The following is a 19,706-nucleotide window of genomic DNA, read 5'->3' as shown; positions in this document are numbered from 1 at the left end:
TTTTTTTTTTTTTACAATTTTTTTAGTCAGTTCAAACGTAAAATCGAAAAAACGTAAAATGAATGAACGTAAGTAGAGGAGCATCTGTATATAGTATACAGTGCTCATTCACTTCTTAATGTCAATAAATCTAATCTAGAAGTCAAAGACATGACACACACATAATAATATGATTGCCATACAAAATACAACACATGTAACATTGCTAAAACACCTACCTATGTGACAATACTATAGTATTAGAATCCATGTCCAACACATTAATAGAGTTGTCGGCTTCAATGAAAGATTTGATTTCTCCAAGCACTAGGGACCATTCAAGTTGATCTTCAGGTTCATAGGTACTTGTGTACTCATCAATCTGTTTTCCTAATTCCTGTATGGAAATACAGAATAGTCATTACACAAGTTACTTCCAAATAAAACCTGAAAATTAAACATTTCTGGAGTGGTTGGTTGGAAGGTAAAGGAGAGGCATCAAAAGATTACAGAATTTGTTTAGGGGCAAGAACAGTGGAATGTGTGATCATTATCTGTTTGAAGGAAGTGGAATACCAGAAAACCCAGCCTCTTATAGATTAATATCAAAGTTAATAGAAAGACTAATGGCAGAAAATACATAACTAATCTAACCTCCCCCTCAAACCAATATAGACTCAAGGAGCGTCACTCCACCAACACACTTCTCACAGACATCATCCAGCAAGTGTCAGAGTGATTTGATAAAAAAGTATCAATGGAAATAATAGTCATCATAACAACAGACATATATAAAGCATTTGATAAAATTCCAACACATACTATATGTCACGTGCTAGTGTGATTATAAAAACATTGTATTATATCGCACTGTTTATATATTTGTATGTGTATTGTAAATTGACATTATGTTCTCTGTTGCTTCTTATGTATTTGATGTATAGTTTATAATTGGATATGTATGCATATATACAAGACAGATAAGTGTAAGGAGGAGGAGGAGGAGGAGGAGGAGGAGGAGACCTTTCAAAAGTCCCTCAGTACCAATAAAAGAGGAGGTATGAGAGTGGAGGGAGGAGCAGACATTTCAAATGTCCAGAGAACTGAATATGTAATGTCCCAAATGTTCACGTCCTTGCTGGATAAATGGCATAGCAACAAGCTACCAATTTTTTCTTTTGTTATGTCGTGCCTGCTCTACTATATAAACAGCACCAAAAAGACACACTCGGGAGTTAGTATATTTAGACACCACTGATATACAACGTGAAGGTCCTTCTCTAGCTCCTTGGCTAAACAGAGATGACTGTCTCTCTTCACAACTTCATGACAATGTGACAGTCCCTCTCCTGCCCCTCAGATGAACAGAGAGGATTGTCGCTCGTTACAATTTTATGACAGTCCTTCACCAGCCCCTCAGCTGAATCAAGACAATTGTCTCTCATCATGACTTCACAACATCGTGTTGATCCTTCTCCAGTCCCTCAGCTGAACAGAGACAACCATCTCTCTTCACTACAATGTGTTGTTCCTTCTTCAGCCCCTCAGCTAAAGAAAGACAACAGTCTCTCTTCTCAACATCATGGATGTCCTTCTTCAGCTCTGCTGATTAGAGTTGTCAGACTTGGTCAAGAATATCAGACACTAGTGTGTCCTCCTCTGCTCTCACATCTTAGGTAAGTTTTTTTTTTTTTACAACTGCGAGTGTCAGGGGGGGGAGATTAAGGGAGTTGGTGATCGATTCTGGGAAAGTATAAGATAGGAGAAAGTTGAAGATAAATGTGGGTAAAATCAAGGTGATGAGATGTACAAGGGCAGAGGATGGCAGCAAGTGGGTAAGTCTGAAAGGAGAGAGGCTGGCAGAAGTGGATAGCTTTAGGTATTTGGGGTCATATGTGGCAGGATATGGAGGAGTGGAGGTAGAGGTAAATTGTAGATTGAGACAAGTTAATACTTTGGGGGATTAAAAAAATGTCATGAGAAATAGGCATCTAAAAGAGATGTGGAAGGCAGAGGTGGATGGAGTGAACTTGAGGGGACAACCGAGGATGAGATGGATGGATGGAGTAAAGTGGGTGGTAAGAGAGGAATGTCTGTTGAGTAAGGAAGGGAGAGGGCAAGAGGTAGGGATACATGGAGAGTGGCTGTATATAGATGATACCGTTATGCTAGGAAAGGAGGGCCTAAAGATGGGTGGTATGAATTGTGAATGATATTTTGACACAACTTGAAGGGATTCCCTGCCTTCTCTTTTTCTGTAAGTAGGGATGGAAGGGGGCAGGGTGCTGATTAAGTAAAGTGGCCTTGCTGTGGATGTACTGTGTCTTGCTGCATTGCTTCTGACCCAGGGCAGTGGGTGGGATATAGGAATGACCTGTCATCCATGAGGAGCTAAGATAAGAGGGAGGAAAGGGTGGTGGATGGGAGTGAAATGGGTGTGGGTAGATATGTGCCTTTGACTTGGCTACCTCCCTAATAATGGGGAAAAAAAGCCCTTGGTATATAAATATCTATACATACATATATATATATATACACACACACACACACATATATATATACACATACATACATACATATACCAAAGACTCTTTCCTCCTACACGGGGGGTAGCCAAAAAGAAAAAGGCATAGAAACCAATCCCACCCATTCCATTTCCCACACACTCCACTCCCCTCCACCTTCCTCCCTCCCTCTTATCTTGGCACCTCCTGGATGATGGGTCATCCCTGCATCCTGTCCACTGCCCTGGGTCAGAGGCAGTGTCGCAAGACACAGCAAGGCCACTTCATAAATTCAGCGACCACCCCTTTCCATCCTCCCATGCAGAAAAGGAAAAGACAGGGAGAAATCCCTTCGGGCTGCGTCAATTTTTTTTCTCATATATACTTCCTCATATATGGAGGGAGGGATCAGTTTGTGACATTTGTGTAGAGAAAATACATAAGAAAGATGCTTGGAGGACAGTCAAGAGCAGGCATAAGGGAAGTAAGACATAAATGAAGACATGTGAAACAGTGGGTGTAGGTAGGGCTGAGGGTCTTTCCTGAAATGGGCCTTAATCTTCTCAAAAAAGTATGATCATCTATCTTAGGCAATTATGGTATCACTTACTCTCACAAGGTCTCTGACTAATTTCATCCTCTTGAGCAATAGGCAGACAACAATGAATCGTGCATAGTAACGGAGTTTCTTGACCATCAAGTCTGACCTGTAAATAGAATTGTGTATCATTCTCATTACCATCAAAGAACATTCAGCTTCACACTATAGATAATACTTATCTCTATTTTTCAGGTTAGAAATACAGTGGATTCACAAGTTACATGTTGCTAAAGTTCCACATGATACCTTAACATAAGAACATAAGGCCTATACTAGGCAGTTCCAAGTCCATTACCACCTATCACCCCTATCCTTCACTTAAAACAATCAATTGTTTCAGTGCTCACTGCATGGTTACCAAGTCTTACATTTGTTAGCCATGGTAAACCAGTTCTTGCCTATTTCCTTCTTAAATCTAAATTTGCCCAATTTTAATCCATTACTAACAGTCCTGCCCTGCTCTTTTAATATGATGACCTTGTCTGTATTACCCTTTTTAAAGTCCTTAACCCACATGAATACCTCTATTAGGTCACCTCTACACGTTTGGCATATATCTTTTATATTGGCAACCATCATCATGACAAAGTTTCTGGACAACAAGACTACATGCCTAAAGGTTCAAATTAACAAATAACAACAAGTCTTAATAATACATTATTTTGGAATTTGTCTAGGTATTTTTTTTAGTTGTACTAGGCCTATGGTATATACAGTAATTTCCATTTCTTTTTTTTAATACAGTCACCCCAAAATAGTGGTGAAAATCACTTAAAAATTCTGATAGAAAAGCAGATTTGCAAACACACTTGTTTCATGCATGCCTGACTACATTGCTCTTAGTACTATCATAATATTACGAGTGATTATACCAATAAGCTCTTTTACCACACACCTGCTTCCTATGTGGAACAGTTTTCTTTTTGTAGTCATATAATGAGAGAAAATCATATAGCATTTTCTTATAAATCTACAAACAATATGAATAAAGAATTTACCATTTTTTTCCTTTCTCAAATTTCTATATTTCTGTTCACATGTTTACATAACTGAAGTACTGCTTTTTCAATGACAACCCTCTGTCAAGATTATATATATATATATATATATATATATATATATATATATATATATATATATATATATATATATATATATATATATTGATAAGTATTTAAATCACTCAAACACAGCAACAAACCAAATGTACAGATTCAATCTCCCAACCTATGTAATATAAGGCCTTCAACTCATGCACCTGACTTTTAAAGCAAATATATAAATAAGGCTTTTTCTTTTTCTTACATTTGAACAGACCGATCATCTTTGCTGGTGCGGGAATAGTAGGCTCGACCTCGGATGGCAGCATAAAAGGAAAAGGCTTCATTCAAGTAGTTAGTCTCACTTGTTCTTAAGCTGCAAAAGAGAAGATGTTGGTCCGTGTTATTACATAATAAAAGGCATCTACACATACATGAAAGGTTTGACTGTCAGAAAAGTATTTAAGAATAATAATAACTATAATAATAATAATAATGATAATAATAATATTAATAATGATAATAATAATAATAATAATAATAATAATAATAATAATAGTAATAATAATGATAATAATAATCGATCAATTGACCCAGGTCCATCTTGGAAGCAATCCATAGCTCCTAGGTACTGGTTATGGCCACTGGGGAGGCACTGAAGTCACTCCGGGAAGAAATACATGTTCTTGTCTAGGGATTGTTGGTGTGGGGCATTGTAGAACAAGGTGGTCTGTGTCCTCAGTGTGGTGGTTGCATCTAGGGCAGTTTGATTCTGTAGCCAGGCCTATTTTGGGATAGTACCTTGGCCTTAACACCTTTCTCCCGATGCTATATCTGCAATATCTCCCACAGCACCTTCCTGTCTATCCTGTCATATGCTTTCTCCATATCCATAAAAAAAAAAAAAAAAAATACAGACGCTCCTCTACTTACGTTCATTCGTTTTACGTTTTTTCGATTTTACGTTTGAACTGACTGTAAAAAAAAAGAAAAAAATTTTTTTTGAGTGAATTTTTTAGTTTAGCGCGCTCTCCGTAGTTCAAACGATACTTGCACATGACGCTGCGTCCATTGTTTACATTGCACAAACGACAAACTGAACATGCCTTGCCTCCTCCTCCTCCACCATCTCAATTTATGTTGCTTGAATTTAATTTATTTGAAATTAATGTTATTATTTTACAATGTTATGTGTATAATTAATGATTTAGGGGTGTTTTATAAGATACGGTAATAGAATTTATGGATGTATAGTACAGTAACAACTTACATTCATTTTCAACTTACGTTCGGCCGTTCGGAACGTAACTAAAACGTAAGTTGAGGAGCGTCTGTAAATAAAAAAATAAAAAAAATTCTTGTAAATCTGCCATTCCACAAACATTTTATTCATGCACCCTCTACCTTTCCTAAATCCACACTGCTCATCACCAATTATTCTCTCTCTTCCTCTCCTAATCCTATCAAGTAAAACCCTCTCATACACCCTTACAAATATACTAAACAAAACTACATCACATTGGTCCTTTGTTCCCTTGTAAAGAGGAACTACACAAGCACTCCTGCAGTCCTCTGGGACATGCCTCTCCCTTAGACACACATTAAACACCCTCACTAGCCAACCCACCATAACTGTACCTTCCTATTTCAGACACTCCTCATGACACCCATCCAATCCAGGTGCCTTAAAGCTCATCTTTTTTACCCATGATGCATTTTATTATTATTATTATTATTTTTTGTCACTGCTGCAGCTGCAGGATTCCAGTCAATAAAACTCAAGGCAACAATTATAAGTATTATGAAAAAATCACTCACTAGTAATGATAGTAAAGCTGCCCAATTTTAGAAGCAATCTCTCCAATCTGCCATCGCTTGAGTCCATATTTGGTATCTAAAACCTGCCGATGCTGCTGCTGAAATTTCCACAATTTGGTGTAGATGTCAAAGGTCCTTCCAAAGTAAGCCTGCCACTGCTTGTGCCCATACTGTGGCAAATCCCTGTATTAAAAATAATACTTCAATTAAGTTATAAAATGATGCAGAAATGAGACTAATAATAATAACAATGACAACTACAGTAACAATAATGCAGGTACATACACACACACACAGTGTCTCATCTCAAAAAGATCTAGACACTGTATGTAGCCAAGAATGAAAAAAAAAAATGAAAAAAGAAAGAAAAAAATGTACAGTACTGGGAATAAGCAATAGCTAAAAAAGACAACATTTAAACTTTTTGTCTCAAAGTGAATCCATTACAAAAGCAGATGGGATAAAATTGGAAGTGTTGATAAACAATCTGTCATATGACAAACATATCAGTAGGATGGGACTATCACCAGATAGAGTTTAATAATTACTTCTGCACTTTTGTTTGTACTGTAAGTGCCCTAACAATAACTCCTTATACCCTGTTAGCCCTATTTCTGGCACTAATGCACTGTTTCCTGGATTTAAGGTCCAAATTCACTAACACTCCATCCTTTTCACATTCTGTTTTCTTTAATATGGCATTATCTATGCTATCCATGTTATCTGGGTTGTGTAAGCCTACATTCAACAGACTGCACTTTGAGATTGTGAAGCCCATTTCCCATTTCTCTAACCATGCAAACAATTTATCAAAATCCTGCTGCAGTATTCCAGCATCTTCCCCCAACCAAATATGGCATTTGGGAATAGCTTGGGTGGCATAGTCTAAACTGGAACAATACATGAATTGAAACCTAAATATGATAATTTAAAATTAAGGATATAGACCAAGTTGGAACTAATCATGAATTTGGAGGTAGGTATAATAAATTGGAAAATACAAGATGGGATTCCACGAACATTGCTCTTTTCCCATATAACGTACTACAATTTGGTAAATATGCTCGAATACATGAAAACAACTGTGAAGGATAGGATGAAAGGAAATATGTAACTAGCAATCCTGCATGGGTCACTACAGGCACCCATAATTATCTTGATTTATGGAAACATGATGTAAGGAATAAGAAACTAAAATAATCAATTTGCAGACAATGCAAAGAACACCAGAAAAGAATATGATAAAGATGGCAATTTATTACAAGATGATTTTGTCAAAATTTACAAATGTGGAAAACAAATTTCAATGTTATGAATTGCAAAGCAATGTAAATGAGCAAAGTACAAAAAGGTCAAGAACAATTTACTCAATGGGAAACAGTAATTAGAAAAGCAAAAGAGAAGGAACTGGGTGTGTAAGTTACAGATGATTTGTTCCCTGATGAGTAATATAAACTGTTGATGAACAAAAGTAGTGTTTCACTTTATTCATGGAGATGATGAAAAACCTCAGAGAACCTGAACAGCACCAGATTAAAATATGCAGCACTGGTGCAGTTTATAAACAAAAAGAAAAGTACGAGATCAAAAGAACACGAGGAACAGCAGACAAAACAGTTCCCATCCCAGCAGTCAGATTGTGAGGAAAGGTTAGAAAAACCTGATCTTCTCTCCTTAAAAGGAAGAAAAGAGAGAGGTGACATGATGTTCTGAACAATGAGATATGAAGACAAAATTGACAGGGAAGATCTTTCTTTGGGAAAGAAGAGTAACAAGAGGCCATGGCAAATAAAATGAAAAAGAAGAGGTGAGTGAAGGATATAAAAAAATATAGCTTTCAATATAGATGTATCAACTTTTGGAACAACTTTAGAGGAAACAGATGAATACAAATTAATCTAAAATGAAGACAGAAATGGAACCCCATAAGTGAACCTTTTTTTCTTCTGTAAGTTACAATTTTAAAAATACAATCAGGTGAACACACATGAATGCATACAAATGGCAATAGAAATCTTAGCAAGAAAATTAGCAAAAAATGAACACTATAAAAATATATGGATAAAAAGACGTGAATGAGGAAAGAGAAAAAATTAAGACATTAAGAAATGAAGCAGACAACTAGGTTAAATACATATATAAATGGGATTATGAGCATGGTTCCAGCCCCATATATTACCATTGGATAAATATGAGGTAAATACACATTCTAAGAGATGATTCAAGTGTACATAATCAAGGATGTGAGGTAAGTACATAAAAAAAAGATGGAATGTATACTTTAAAATGCAAATTCTGGTCACAAATCACAGCAAACAAGGCAATTAACATGATGGCATACAGTCACTCTCCACAGAATCAAAATGGTTATATACAAGGATGAGTTGCCTGGTGAGTGTTGGTGTCTCAATATCCGTTATTTCATTGTGCATTAATCTAAGATCAATGGGCCCTTCAACATGACTTTTACTCTGAGACTACTGTCACTTATATATAAACCAAGCATGAGAGTGGGGTCTGAAGAAAAGAAAGAAAACTAGCACGGGAGTGAAGGGAGCGAGTGGGGATGGGTGTGGGAGGAACAATATTTTTCACAAGGCAACCAGTCTTTTTCATAATTGAATTAAATTCTCATCCATTGAATATGAATCCAGAATGGCATAAAATTATTATGAATAACAGTTATGTATAAGCCTATACACATTATTGTTTTCTTTACAGCTTGGTAAAAAAAAAAAAAAAAAAAAAAAAATAATAATAATAATAATAAAAATAAATAAATAAATAAATCCAAAATAATGCCAAACCATGAGACAGCATTCTTACAAATGTGGAATTTCACAGAAACATGAACATTTCATGTGCTTGATAAACACAAAGAATTTTATCTTTTATCAAATACAGTAACAATTTCAACTATATGATAAGGGACAGGCAGGGATATGCTGTGGCTGGCCCCCCAACTCTTGGGGGGAGGTCACACAACGAAGATGCTGCCACACCAGGACCTAATCTTATTAAGACATACCATAACACCCTACAGACCATACAAAACAAAGCCTTAAAGACAATTATAGGCTGCACAAACACAACACCTATGGACCATTTACACCAAGAAACAAAGTCCTCAATGTCAAGGATCACCTTGACATAAGAGGCACACAAACACTTGCTGCAGTCTCCACAAATATAGCACATCCACTACACTAGATCAGAACACCCACACATGCCAAGAAACATCAAAACAACACCCAAATACCTACATTACAGACAAATACTCTCCTTTCTTCCTCCACAACCACCAGACACATATCCATAATCATATCACTGTTCCATCAACAAACTGAAAGACAATATGCTGTTGCATACCAGACCTCCTGATGTCCATCCCTCTGAATCCTCTCTCCCCTGAAAGGACAGGGTCCACCTAACCAGACTGCAGTCCAGCCACCATCCGACCCTTCTAAGCAACCAGAAGAGGCTGGATGACTGCATCTCAGATATCTGTCCAGGATACAATGTTTCACCCCATACTGTACTACACATTTATGGAAAAATACATTGTACACAATCATGCATGCCAGCAACACAATATGCACTCTATACAGGATTTCTGGTAAAACATCATTCCAACCATGGCATTCCTCAGCCAGACAGTCTAGGGAATGACAACAACAACCATTTAATCATTTATCATTTCTATGTGAGGAATACAACTATCATATAATTCCTTGAATGACAACAAAAACATAAGGTGGCTGAGCAGTTCAGGCACTCGCAAACATGCAAATGAATATCTCTATAATTATCAACAGGTTACAATTGACAAACTTTACAGAATGGAGCACAGAATAGAGCACCAAAACCACCCCAGCTGGACACCTCCATACAGAAACCAAAATTCTTAAATAGTACACCCCATGAAAATGACAAACAAATAACAGGTTCTATGCCAGAACCCTCAACACCACACATCCATCATACTAAATCTCACACACCACCATCAGAATGCAACAAAATAACTACACCAGCAGCAAACTATCTCTCTATATACCATTTGCCACATCTAAAAGAGCAATGACTAAACATGAATTCATATCACATAGACAAAATGTTGTAGCACATTTGTAAATAATAATCACGAAGAACCCACTGTCGGAATAAAAGGAAACTTAGAAGAACGTATAACTTCTATATTTTGGCTAATAGCTATAGCCTTCTTCAGGAAAGTACAGATTACAAGAATTATGTCTCTGCAAATTCTTGTAATCTGTACTTTCCTGAAGAGGGCTATAGCTATAAGCCGAAATATAGAAGTTATACGTTCTTCTAAGTTTCCTTTTATTCTGACAGTGGGTTCTTCGTGATTATTATGAATTTATATCCTGAACTGGAGCATCTGAAATCTACTGTCCAATATCTCCCATTCTACATGGCTTCTAATGCCACCAGCTAGGAATAGCAACATTTGAATAAGGCAAAACTGTAGCAGAGGGAACTCTGAATATGAAGTCTTGGGATTGAAGCTTCATGACTGTCAGATTTGATAATTTGAAAGATCACTGCAACTGGTGATTTGTTCTATAATAGTTACGATGGCAATGGGAAAGCTTTGTGACTGCCAGGTTTGATTATTTGAAAGACCACTGCAACTAGTGATTTGTTCCATAATAGTAACAATGGCAATGGGAAAGCTTTGCGACTGCCAGGTTTATTTGAACGACTTCACTACAGCTAAATATTTGTTACATAACTGTTACGATGGTTAAGTGAATAATAACCTTGTTTAACTACTACTCTGTCTATCTAGTACCATTAGCTGTTATGAAGGGAGATATCAAATGGTAGATTTCAGATCTCCTGGAGGTGGATGTATCACATCCATGTAATCAGGAATTCATCAGGCTCCAGAGGTTTTCTATGGGGTTTAGATCAGGAATATTACCTGGCCAGTCCTTGATGTAGTAATACCCACCCATTTAATCCATTCATGAATCAGTTTGGCAGTATGAGCTGTTGCACTGTCCTGCATAAATATTTCATTTTCGTATGATGTGAACCAGTCCTCTAAGTGGTCAGCAAGAACCTCAAGATAACATTCTTTGTTCACTGTGAAGTTCTTTGGCAACACCCCAGTGCTGTGATACCCAAATGCTCCCCAGATCATCACACTATCTGGGTGTTTTACAGTCCCTTCAATGTACTTTGGAAGCTAGATTCAGGCCAGGATGGAACCTGACCTTCCCCCGTAGGCAGGCCATCACTGTGAAGATGGCCTCATCAGACCACAAAACAGTCTTCCACTTCTCCAGATCCCAGGCTAAATATTTATGACAAAACAGTAGTCTTTTCTTCTTTTGCAATGCTGTTAAAATGGGCTTCTTTCAGGGTGCACAATACTTGAATTTGAGGTCATTATAGATAGAGGCATTTCTGCATTGTCTGCACTGAGACATCCTGAAGGAGCCTTAGGTTCTTTTCCTTCAATTGTTTTGCACTGATGAGAAGCTCATTGTCCACCTGATGCTTCAGCACATTCTGAGTTCTTTCAGAAGTCACTTGAGGACATCCTGACCATTTATTATGAAGTGGTGGGTCACTGCTTCCTGCATCCCGGCTTTTTTTTGTCCACCTCTGCACACCACACAGTGCCACACCTGTGATAGCAGCTATTTTTTTTTTGTCTTTTCCAGTGTGGCTCAGAGACCATATAACTGCAGCCTCCTCTCCTGATAACTCTTTCCTTGGTCCCACTGTCACTTGATAGACATGAAGGGGATGCACTGTCTTATGAAATAACACAGAAACACTTACACACATCCAGTCTGTATGAAAGGCTGGTTCACACTGAGGCAACCAAAAGTGGTGAATAGCCTAAGGACACTTTCCTGAGACCACCATTTAAGCTCCAATAAAATCAGTGGATTTGAGCTGTTTTAGAGGGCGACTTTTTTTTTGTGCCATCACTTTAGGTACCGATTGTGAGCACTGTATATATACACTGACAATCATTAAAATGAATAAAACCTGTTCTTCTGATTTCCTACTGGTAAATTGAGGCACAGAGAAGGAATCAATGAATTGAAAGTGGACAGAACAATGTTTGATGATTTAAATAAACAGAAATGTTGAACATTAATTTCCAGTCTATGTTTACCAAAGAGAGTCATTTTGAAGGCAAAGAGGGAATTTCTAGAGGTGAGGGGGTTGAATAACATAAAAGTAGGGGTACAAAGGCTCCAATTTTTTTTTGGAAACAATGGATGTGAGAAAAAGCACATGTCCTGATGAGATCTCAAGTTGGAAAAAAAAAAAGTCAGAAATAACTGGTGTACAGTGCACACAATTTTTTTTTCTTTAATCACTAAGAAAAGGGAGCTCCAAACAATTAGAAACTAGCTAATAATGTGCTAATTTTGAAAGGCGAGGACAGAGAGCCTCCTCAAAATTATAGATCAATGTGGTAGCAAAAATGTGTGAAAGATTAATGAAAGAAATTACTAAAATATCTAGATGAGGATGAAATCTTAGTGGAAAACTAACTTTTAGGAAAGGAAGATCAAATGTTTCCAAATTGTCAAGTTTATTCAAGAGTAATAACTGTGCACCACAATGTTGGGTGGACTGTATTTTTTCAGATCTGGAACATTTTCAATAAGGTACCTCACAAAAAAATCATTATGTAAGATGGACATGTTGAAGGGCTTAAAGGGAATTTACTAAAATATCTGAGACTTTCCGAGGAACTTAATGAGGACAGAAGTAAAGGACAGCATGTCAGAAGTTACTAGTGGAGTTCCACAGGAAAGTGTTAGCACCATTTATGTTTTTGATACATGATTCTATCATGATGGATAATTTGACTAGTTATGCCAATTTATTTGCTGATGATACAAAGATCAATAGGAGGGTAAGGAATACAGATGATTGTAGGTTGCTACAAGAAGATCTTGACAGTATATTAATGAACCCAAGAGTGGAAAATAAAGTTCAATGTGAGGAAATACAAGATATTGGAAATGGCTGTAGGAATAGACCTATAGTGATCTATAGAATAGGTAATGACCAAAGCAAAGGAAGAGAGAGACTTGGGAGTGATGCTAATGTAAAATTTTTCCCCAGAAACATACATCCATAAGATCACTGGGGAAACATAACCTATTGAAGCCCATAAATCATTCTACTACATGGACAAACATGATAAAGATTATAAAAAAAACCCTGATCTTCCTTGGTTTAGAATATGCTGCAGTGGTGTGGTCATTACACAAAACTAAACAAATAAATGAGATAGAGAAAATTTGGAGGATCAACTAAAATGATTCCTGATTTTGTAGATAAACTATACGAAGAGCAACTAATTGCTCTGGGGCTGCCAATACCAGAAGAGAAGAAAGAGAAGTGATCTAATGACAGTGTTCAAAGCCATGAAAAGTGTGGACATATTTGATAATGAGAACTTATTAGTATGAGAACAAAGGAAATCCAGAAACAATGAGATGAAATTAAAAAGAGACAAGATGTTTGAAAGACATTAAAAAATACAGTTATCCATACAGAAGAATTGATGCATGGAATGGTTTGAATGAAGGTAAAATCAAACAGTTTGGGCCAATTGAAAGGTCATAGGAGTGCAAGATTTTGGACAGCAATTAAGCTTGCCACATCTTTATTTATTTTTTTAAGAAGCCATTTTCAGTAGCAAAATGTTGGATTGAAATAATAATAGCATTGTTCAATACTTAAAAGTATATAATTTATCTGTCAAGACTAAATGAAATAGCCTTGCTGTGGATGTGCTGTGTCTTGCTACATTGCTTCTGACCCAGGGCAGTGGGTGAGATGGAGGGATGACTAGTCATCCAGGAGGAGCCAAGAAAAGAGGGAGGGATAGTGAATGGGAGTGGAGTATGTGTGGATGAAATGGGTGGGAGGGTACTTATGCCTTTTGACTTTGCCTACCTCCCTTGTATGGGGGAAATTGCTGTTGGTATATGTAAGACTAAAACTACATGCCAATTGTCATCTATTTATAAACCAAAAGTTCTTTTTCTCCTTGCAAGGGAAGTAGCCAGTAAAGGCATACACCATCTCACTCTCATCTGTCAATCATTTCCCTTTCTAAGGGACATGAAAGAAACGGTGAAATTAATTACTATCAGAAAATAAATAGCGAGTGTCACATCAGTTTTTGTTTATGTAGAAATTCAAGAGCTGTTACCCTTTTTGACACCCTACTATTGAAAATAATTTCAGAAAAAACAGATCCCCTGGTAGTACGTATATATATATATATATATATATATATATATATATTTATATATATACATATATATATGTGTATAAATATATATGTATATATATATGTATATATATATATATGACAAGGAAGTACAAATGGTTAGCGAGAATGAGTGATGAGGAGAATGAATGAGTCATAAATCAATAAACAAAAGCTCACTTCATACCTCTAATACTTTGATGGGTGGCCTTTACATGCAATGATCTCACGAAAGCGGTTTGGAATGGAAGTGGCGTACTTGGCAAGATGTGCAGTGGTTATACTAGCCCAGGATTGGCGAATGACTGCCTTGAGCTTGGGCACAGAGCTCGTATCTTTACCCTGCAGGTCTTGTTTAATGTGGTTCCACAGGTTTTCTATTGGGTTTATGTCAGGACTATTGCCTGGCCAGTCTGCTATGTAAGGTATATGACAGTCTTTAAGCCACTGAGTAACACTACAAGCAGTGTGGGCTGGGGCGTGATCTTGTTGAAAGATGTTAGCACCTGAGCTATTAAAAGAATCCTCCAGGGGGGTAAATGATATGGACAAGGAAGTGCGAACGGACAAGTGGGCGGAGCTAAGGGTAGGGTTTATGACGCATGCTATCAATCATCCCTCAGTTGCCTCTTAGCCTTTGTGGGGAGGCTTTTTGTTCCGTGAGTGTTCTGGTGATGCCACCTAGGCGGTCAGTGTTTTTTGCAGACAGAGGTGCTTTCTAGCCTTAATATGGGCAAGAACAAGTATTTATCACAAGAGACAATAACCCAGATCATAGCTTTACATAAATCTGGTCACCAAACAAAGGAAATAATAGAGCAGGTTGGGGTTGGCAAGACGTCTGTGTGCAAGTGGGTTGCCATTTTTAAGATGGAAGGTGGCTGTGACACACCCGGTTACAAACCAAGGAAAAAGTATGCCCAAAAAGACATCCCCTCGTGCTACTAATGTTATCAAGAGACAGTTAGAGCATAATCTACGTGTTACTGCCAGAAAAATAAAAGAAAGTATCCCGGGACTCTTTGGGGAGGTTAGTGTACGAACAGTTAGCCGCCGCATTCATGACATTGGGTACAGAAGCCACCGCCCAGTGAAGAAGCCTCTTCTCACTCTTAACCAGAGGCGCTGTAGGGTTGAGTTTTGCAAGAAATATCTTCAGTGGGATGATGACAAGTGGCTGGATATTCTCTGGACCGATGAGTCCACCTTTACTGTGACTGGCAATAGGGGTGGAAACGTGTATCGGCGTGCGGGTAGCAACCCTCTTGACCCCCGGTACGTTCAACAAACAGTGAAACACCCTGATTCTCTCATGGTATGGGGAAGTTTTAGTGGAAGAGGACTTGGGAGCCTTGTTGTACTACCGAAAAATGTAAAAGTGAACCAATATGTTTATTATGAACTCTTAAATGACCACCTGGAGGATTCTTTTAATAGCTCAGGTGCTAACATCTTTCAACAAGATCACGCCCCAGCCCACACTGCTCGTAGTGTTACTCAGTGGCTTAAAGACTGTCATATACCTTACATAGCAGACTGGCCAGGCAATAGTCCTGACATAAACCCAATAGAAAACCTGTGGAACCACATTAAACAAGACCTGCAGGGTAAAGATATGAGCTCTGTGCCCAAGCTCGAGGCAGCCATTCGCCAATCCTGGGCTAGTATAACCCCTGCACATCTTGCCAAGTACGCCACTTCCATTCCAAACCACCTTCGTGAGATCATTGCACGTAAAGGCCACCCATCAAAGTATTAGAGGTATGAAGTGAGCTTTTGTTTATTGATTTATAACTCGTTCATTCTACTCTTCACTCATTCTTGCTAACCGTTCATACTTCCTTGTCGAGCACTGTATATATAAAGTAAAACAGTATTATTCCAGAAGTGCACATCTAAGCAATATATAAAAAATTAGATATAAATTTTGTAAAATAAAATACAACATAATGTTTTTGTTGGTGGGAACCATTAACAACGGACTTTGCTAAAAGTGATATACTTCTAATAATTTGGATGTTGGCAAACTATGAGATGCCATGTTTGTTTCTGTTTGTTGTGGATGACGAACTAATGGAAATTTAATAAATTGGTCTAGTCTAGTCTGATGAGCTCTAGGGATGCTAAATCCATACCCAACAGAAGGTTAGGTTAGACTAGACCAGACTTCTGTTAGTTCATCTTCAATAACAAACAAAAACAAATATGGTATCTCGAAGCTTGCTGATGTATGAGTTGTCACTAGTATATCACTTTTAGCACCTTTTTTGTTTTTGATTTCCACCAAAACATATATTAAGTTGATATATTATAATTTACAAATATCTAATTTTCTATTGATATACTTCTGAAGGTTTACCAGTTAAACTGATTATAAACTGATAACTTGTGTTATTGATTTCCACCAATAAAAACATATATTATGTTGATGTGGTATACTTTACAAATATCTAATTTTCTATTGATATACTAATTAGGTGTGCACTTCTGAAGGTTTACCAGTTAAACTGACTATATACTGAAAGCGGTAAATTTTTAGAAGTGCACACCTATGTGATATAGATATAGAAATTTAGATAATAATTTTGTAAATCATAATACATCAAAGTAATATATGTTATTCTTGGCAGAAGCCAATAATAGAAACAGCTGCTTAAAGCTATCAATAAACATAGCCACTTTGACTACTTGAGACATGTTTGTTTTGGTAGAGGTGGAGGTTGAAGAAATTAAAGTACCGGTATGCTAAATTTGTATATTCTAACCCAACCTAACCTAACCTGTCTACTTAACCTAACTTGCATTTAATAATGTGGTACCTGTAATTCTAGAGGTCATTAGGCTGTTGTCGTCTCTGACCTCTGAATTTGTCAAAACAAAGATGGCATCTAAAGGAGTCTACGTAACTTTGTTTATATCTTTTAGCAACTGTACTATTGATTTCTGCCAAGAATAATATATATTACACTGATTTATTATAATTAACAAAATTTATTATTTCTCTATTACTATATTATGTAGATGTGCAATTCTTTATAAAAAAAAAAAAAAACACTCTAAACATCATACGAAAAAGCCACTAAAATACAGAATGCATAAAACTTAGGGTCAATACCCAATACAGGGTAATTCTTTCAAACGTTCTAACAAGCATAACCTACTCATCTTCCGCTCGAGTGCCATTTGAGTGCCTCCACTTCACCATTCACATCAAATGTTTATTAATTTTGCCAAACACTACAGCTATTATCATTCTTTTGGCAAGTAAACCAAGTAATTTTCTAATGAAAGTAAATTCATTTAATGGAAAAGATGGCTTCATAGCAAAAAAGGAAAACAGGTTCTTGCAGGTGGGAAGATATAGAAATCTAATGTATGAGCTGATGAAAACTTCCTAATAATTGAATGACTTTAGATGTAAATACAATTATAATATAATATTTACATTTAACATATCATTTTGATCAAGTCTGTGAACACTGATGTTTTGATACAATGTATTATTTAGGGCATTTTGAAATGATATATACAATTTTCCTGTAAACAGCATGAATAATCATAGCTTTCTGTAGATAAAATGATCATTCAAATGTGAGCATTATAATTTGTAAATTATTCAAGTACTCGAGTTGGGTGTGGTGGTTCCTAGCTTGAACTCATAACATAAATATACATCTTCCATGTGAAGTTCTTACAATCTTCAAATAAAACGAAATAGAATGGTAAGGTTGTATTTTCCAAATATGTCTAAATTCCTTAGAAATGCTTTGCATAAATCGCTTTCACAACAATTGTGATGATTTGTTTGCGATCCGGAAAAAAAAAATGTAAACATTGCAGACGAAATTTGACATTTCGGTGGTGTTGCTTTACACTATTTCATCATGCCCTTACCTCAGTCCATTGAATAGTTGTTTTGATTTTTCTAGAAGATGACAAAACTCATTCACGATTTTACGTTCGTGTTCGTCCATTTCAGCCATCTTCGAGGCTTCAGGAGGATATTCAACCATTTATGACTGTACCTCCCCAAGAGATGGCGCCAACTGGAATTAGGAGAATAGTGTTATGTTTCCTCCACTTCTACACGCCCCCACCTCTATCGGACCTACTTACGAGGGAATCAGATAAAAAAAAGAATAACGATAAAAACAGCAATAATTTTAATGACAAAGGTAACTTCATTGAATGTAAATGGTACTTATGAGAAATATCAGAATCATGCTTCAAATTACCACAAACTTAATAAAAATATAAAATGCCAATAGCTGACGCCGAGAAAATGTAATCAGATAAGGCAAAACAAGTTGTATATTCAACACATATTTCAATATTTTAATACGATAATCATTTAACATATGTTTTAATACAAGGTGTGTCAGTAACATCGCTAAGAAAACTGGAGTGCAGGCCACTAGAGACGAAAGTTTTGGTCTTTTAAGGCAAGAAATTCATGTAGACTGTTAAAGCATTTGGAAGTCAATAAGTAGTATAGAATAAGACACATATGATATACTAACATAGTTTATGTCGTATTTGCTTCTCTTAACAGTTGTATATTATACTTTCCGATTTATTAAAATAATTTTGGAAATAAATAGGGCCAAATGCAGATATTGAGACCCACGAACATATATCGTAATACGCAACTATTCACGTGTTTTTTACAGAAAATCACGGAGCTGGTGAAACAAATTTTGCCTGTATTGACCCTTTCTTGTGTTGAACTTCAATACTTATGACAATCTAATTAAATGTTACACATTAGAGGGATAAACTTTATTACTGATACCACGTGGGACAAAAATTCACTGAACCTCTTTGGCTACATGCCCATTTATTATATGTTCACTGGTATAAGCTATACTTTACTTCAGTGTAAAACTCAGGGCCCCGATAAGGGGAGGGGCAGGGGGGGCAATGCCCCGGGGCGGCACTTTTTTTTTGGGAGGGGGGGCGCCACTATTGGTGAAAAGAAGGTAAAACAAATTCCCCCTGATGTACTTTTAAGGCATGATTTATCTATCATGAGTTGTGTGTATGAATGATGTGTGTATAAACGTTGTTTTGTGGATGAATGTTACATGTGAATCGTGCTAGTGACCATCAGATGTGGAAGGTGGTGGTAGTCGTGGTGGTGAGGGGGGGGGGCGGTACTTTTCGACTTTCCCCGGGGCGGCACTTATCCATGTCGGGGCCCTGGCAGAACTACACACAGTTAAGCTCTTCCATGGTGTAACTAAACAAATTTGTAGTGGAGCTTCCATTAGCGGCTCCAGTTTGTATCCAGGTTCTGGTTAGATTGGATGTTTTTACCTAAATATAGCATACAGAGAAGGAGGATGGACCACTTAGAATCCTGCCTTTTATTCTCCAATTTATCATATCTAGCTTCAAGTTCATATTTGGTTTCAAAAGTTCTTTTTCTGTCCTGTTCAGCATGAATATAGTCCTAGAAGTTGTTTTTAATTTATGTTAATTTC

The 19,706-nt window shown here is 36.9% G+C and overlaps 1 protein-coding gene across 3 annotated transcripts in view; it reads right to left on the bottom strand.

Annotated features, from left to right (window-relative positions):
• The window catches only part of LOC143035810 (protein SCAI), a 38,467-nt gene extending 20,152 nt beyond the window's left edge, over positions 1-18,315 (bottom strand). For all 3 annotated transcript variants that reach the window (XM_076202792.1, XM_076202793.1, XM_076202794.1), the window contains exons 1-5: positions 18,118-18,315; positions 5,943-6,125; positions 4,390-4,500; positions 3,094-3,190; positions 219-376 (exon numbers count right to left, since the gene is read on the bottom strand). In XM_076202792.1, the coding sequence (XP_076058907.1) occupies positions 219-376; positions 3,094-3,190; positions 4,390-4,500; positions 5,943-6,125; positions 18,118-18,236 (668 nt within the window). In that variant the 5' untranslated portion in view covers positions 18,237-18,315. The remainder of the gene's footprint in view (positions 1-218; positions 377-3,093; positions 3,191-4,389; positions 4,501-5,942; positions 6,126-18,117) is intronic.
• Positions 18,316-19,706: the final 1,391 nt, after the last annotated feature.

The sequence above is a fragment of the Oratosquilla oratoria genome, chromosome 19, assembly GCF_046742065.1.
Source record: "Oratosquilla oratoria isolate Oo_2021 chromosome 19, ASM4674206v1, whole genome shotgun sequence".
NCBI lineage: Eukaryota > Metazoa > Arthropoda > Malacostraca > Stomatopoda > Squillidae > Oratosquilla > Oratosquilla oratoria.
Note: the sequence above shows the minus strand (reverse complement) of the source record. Positions and strands in the feature narration are given on the sequence as shown.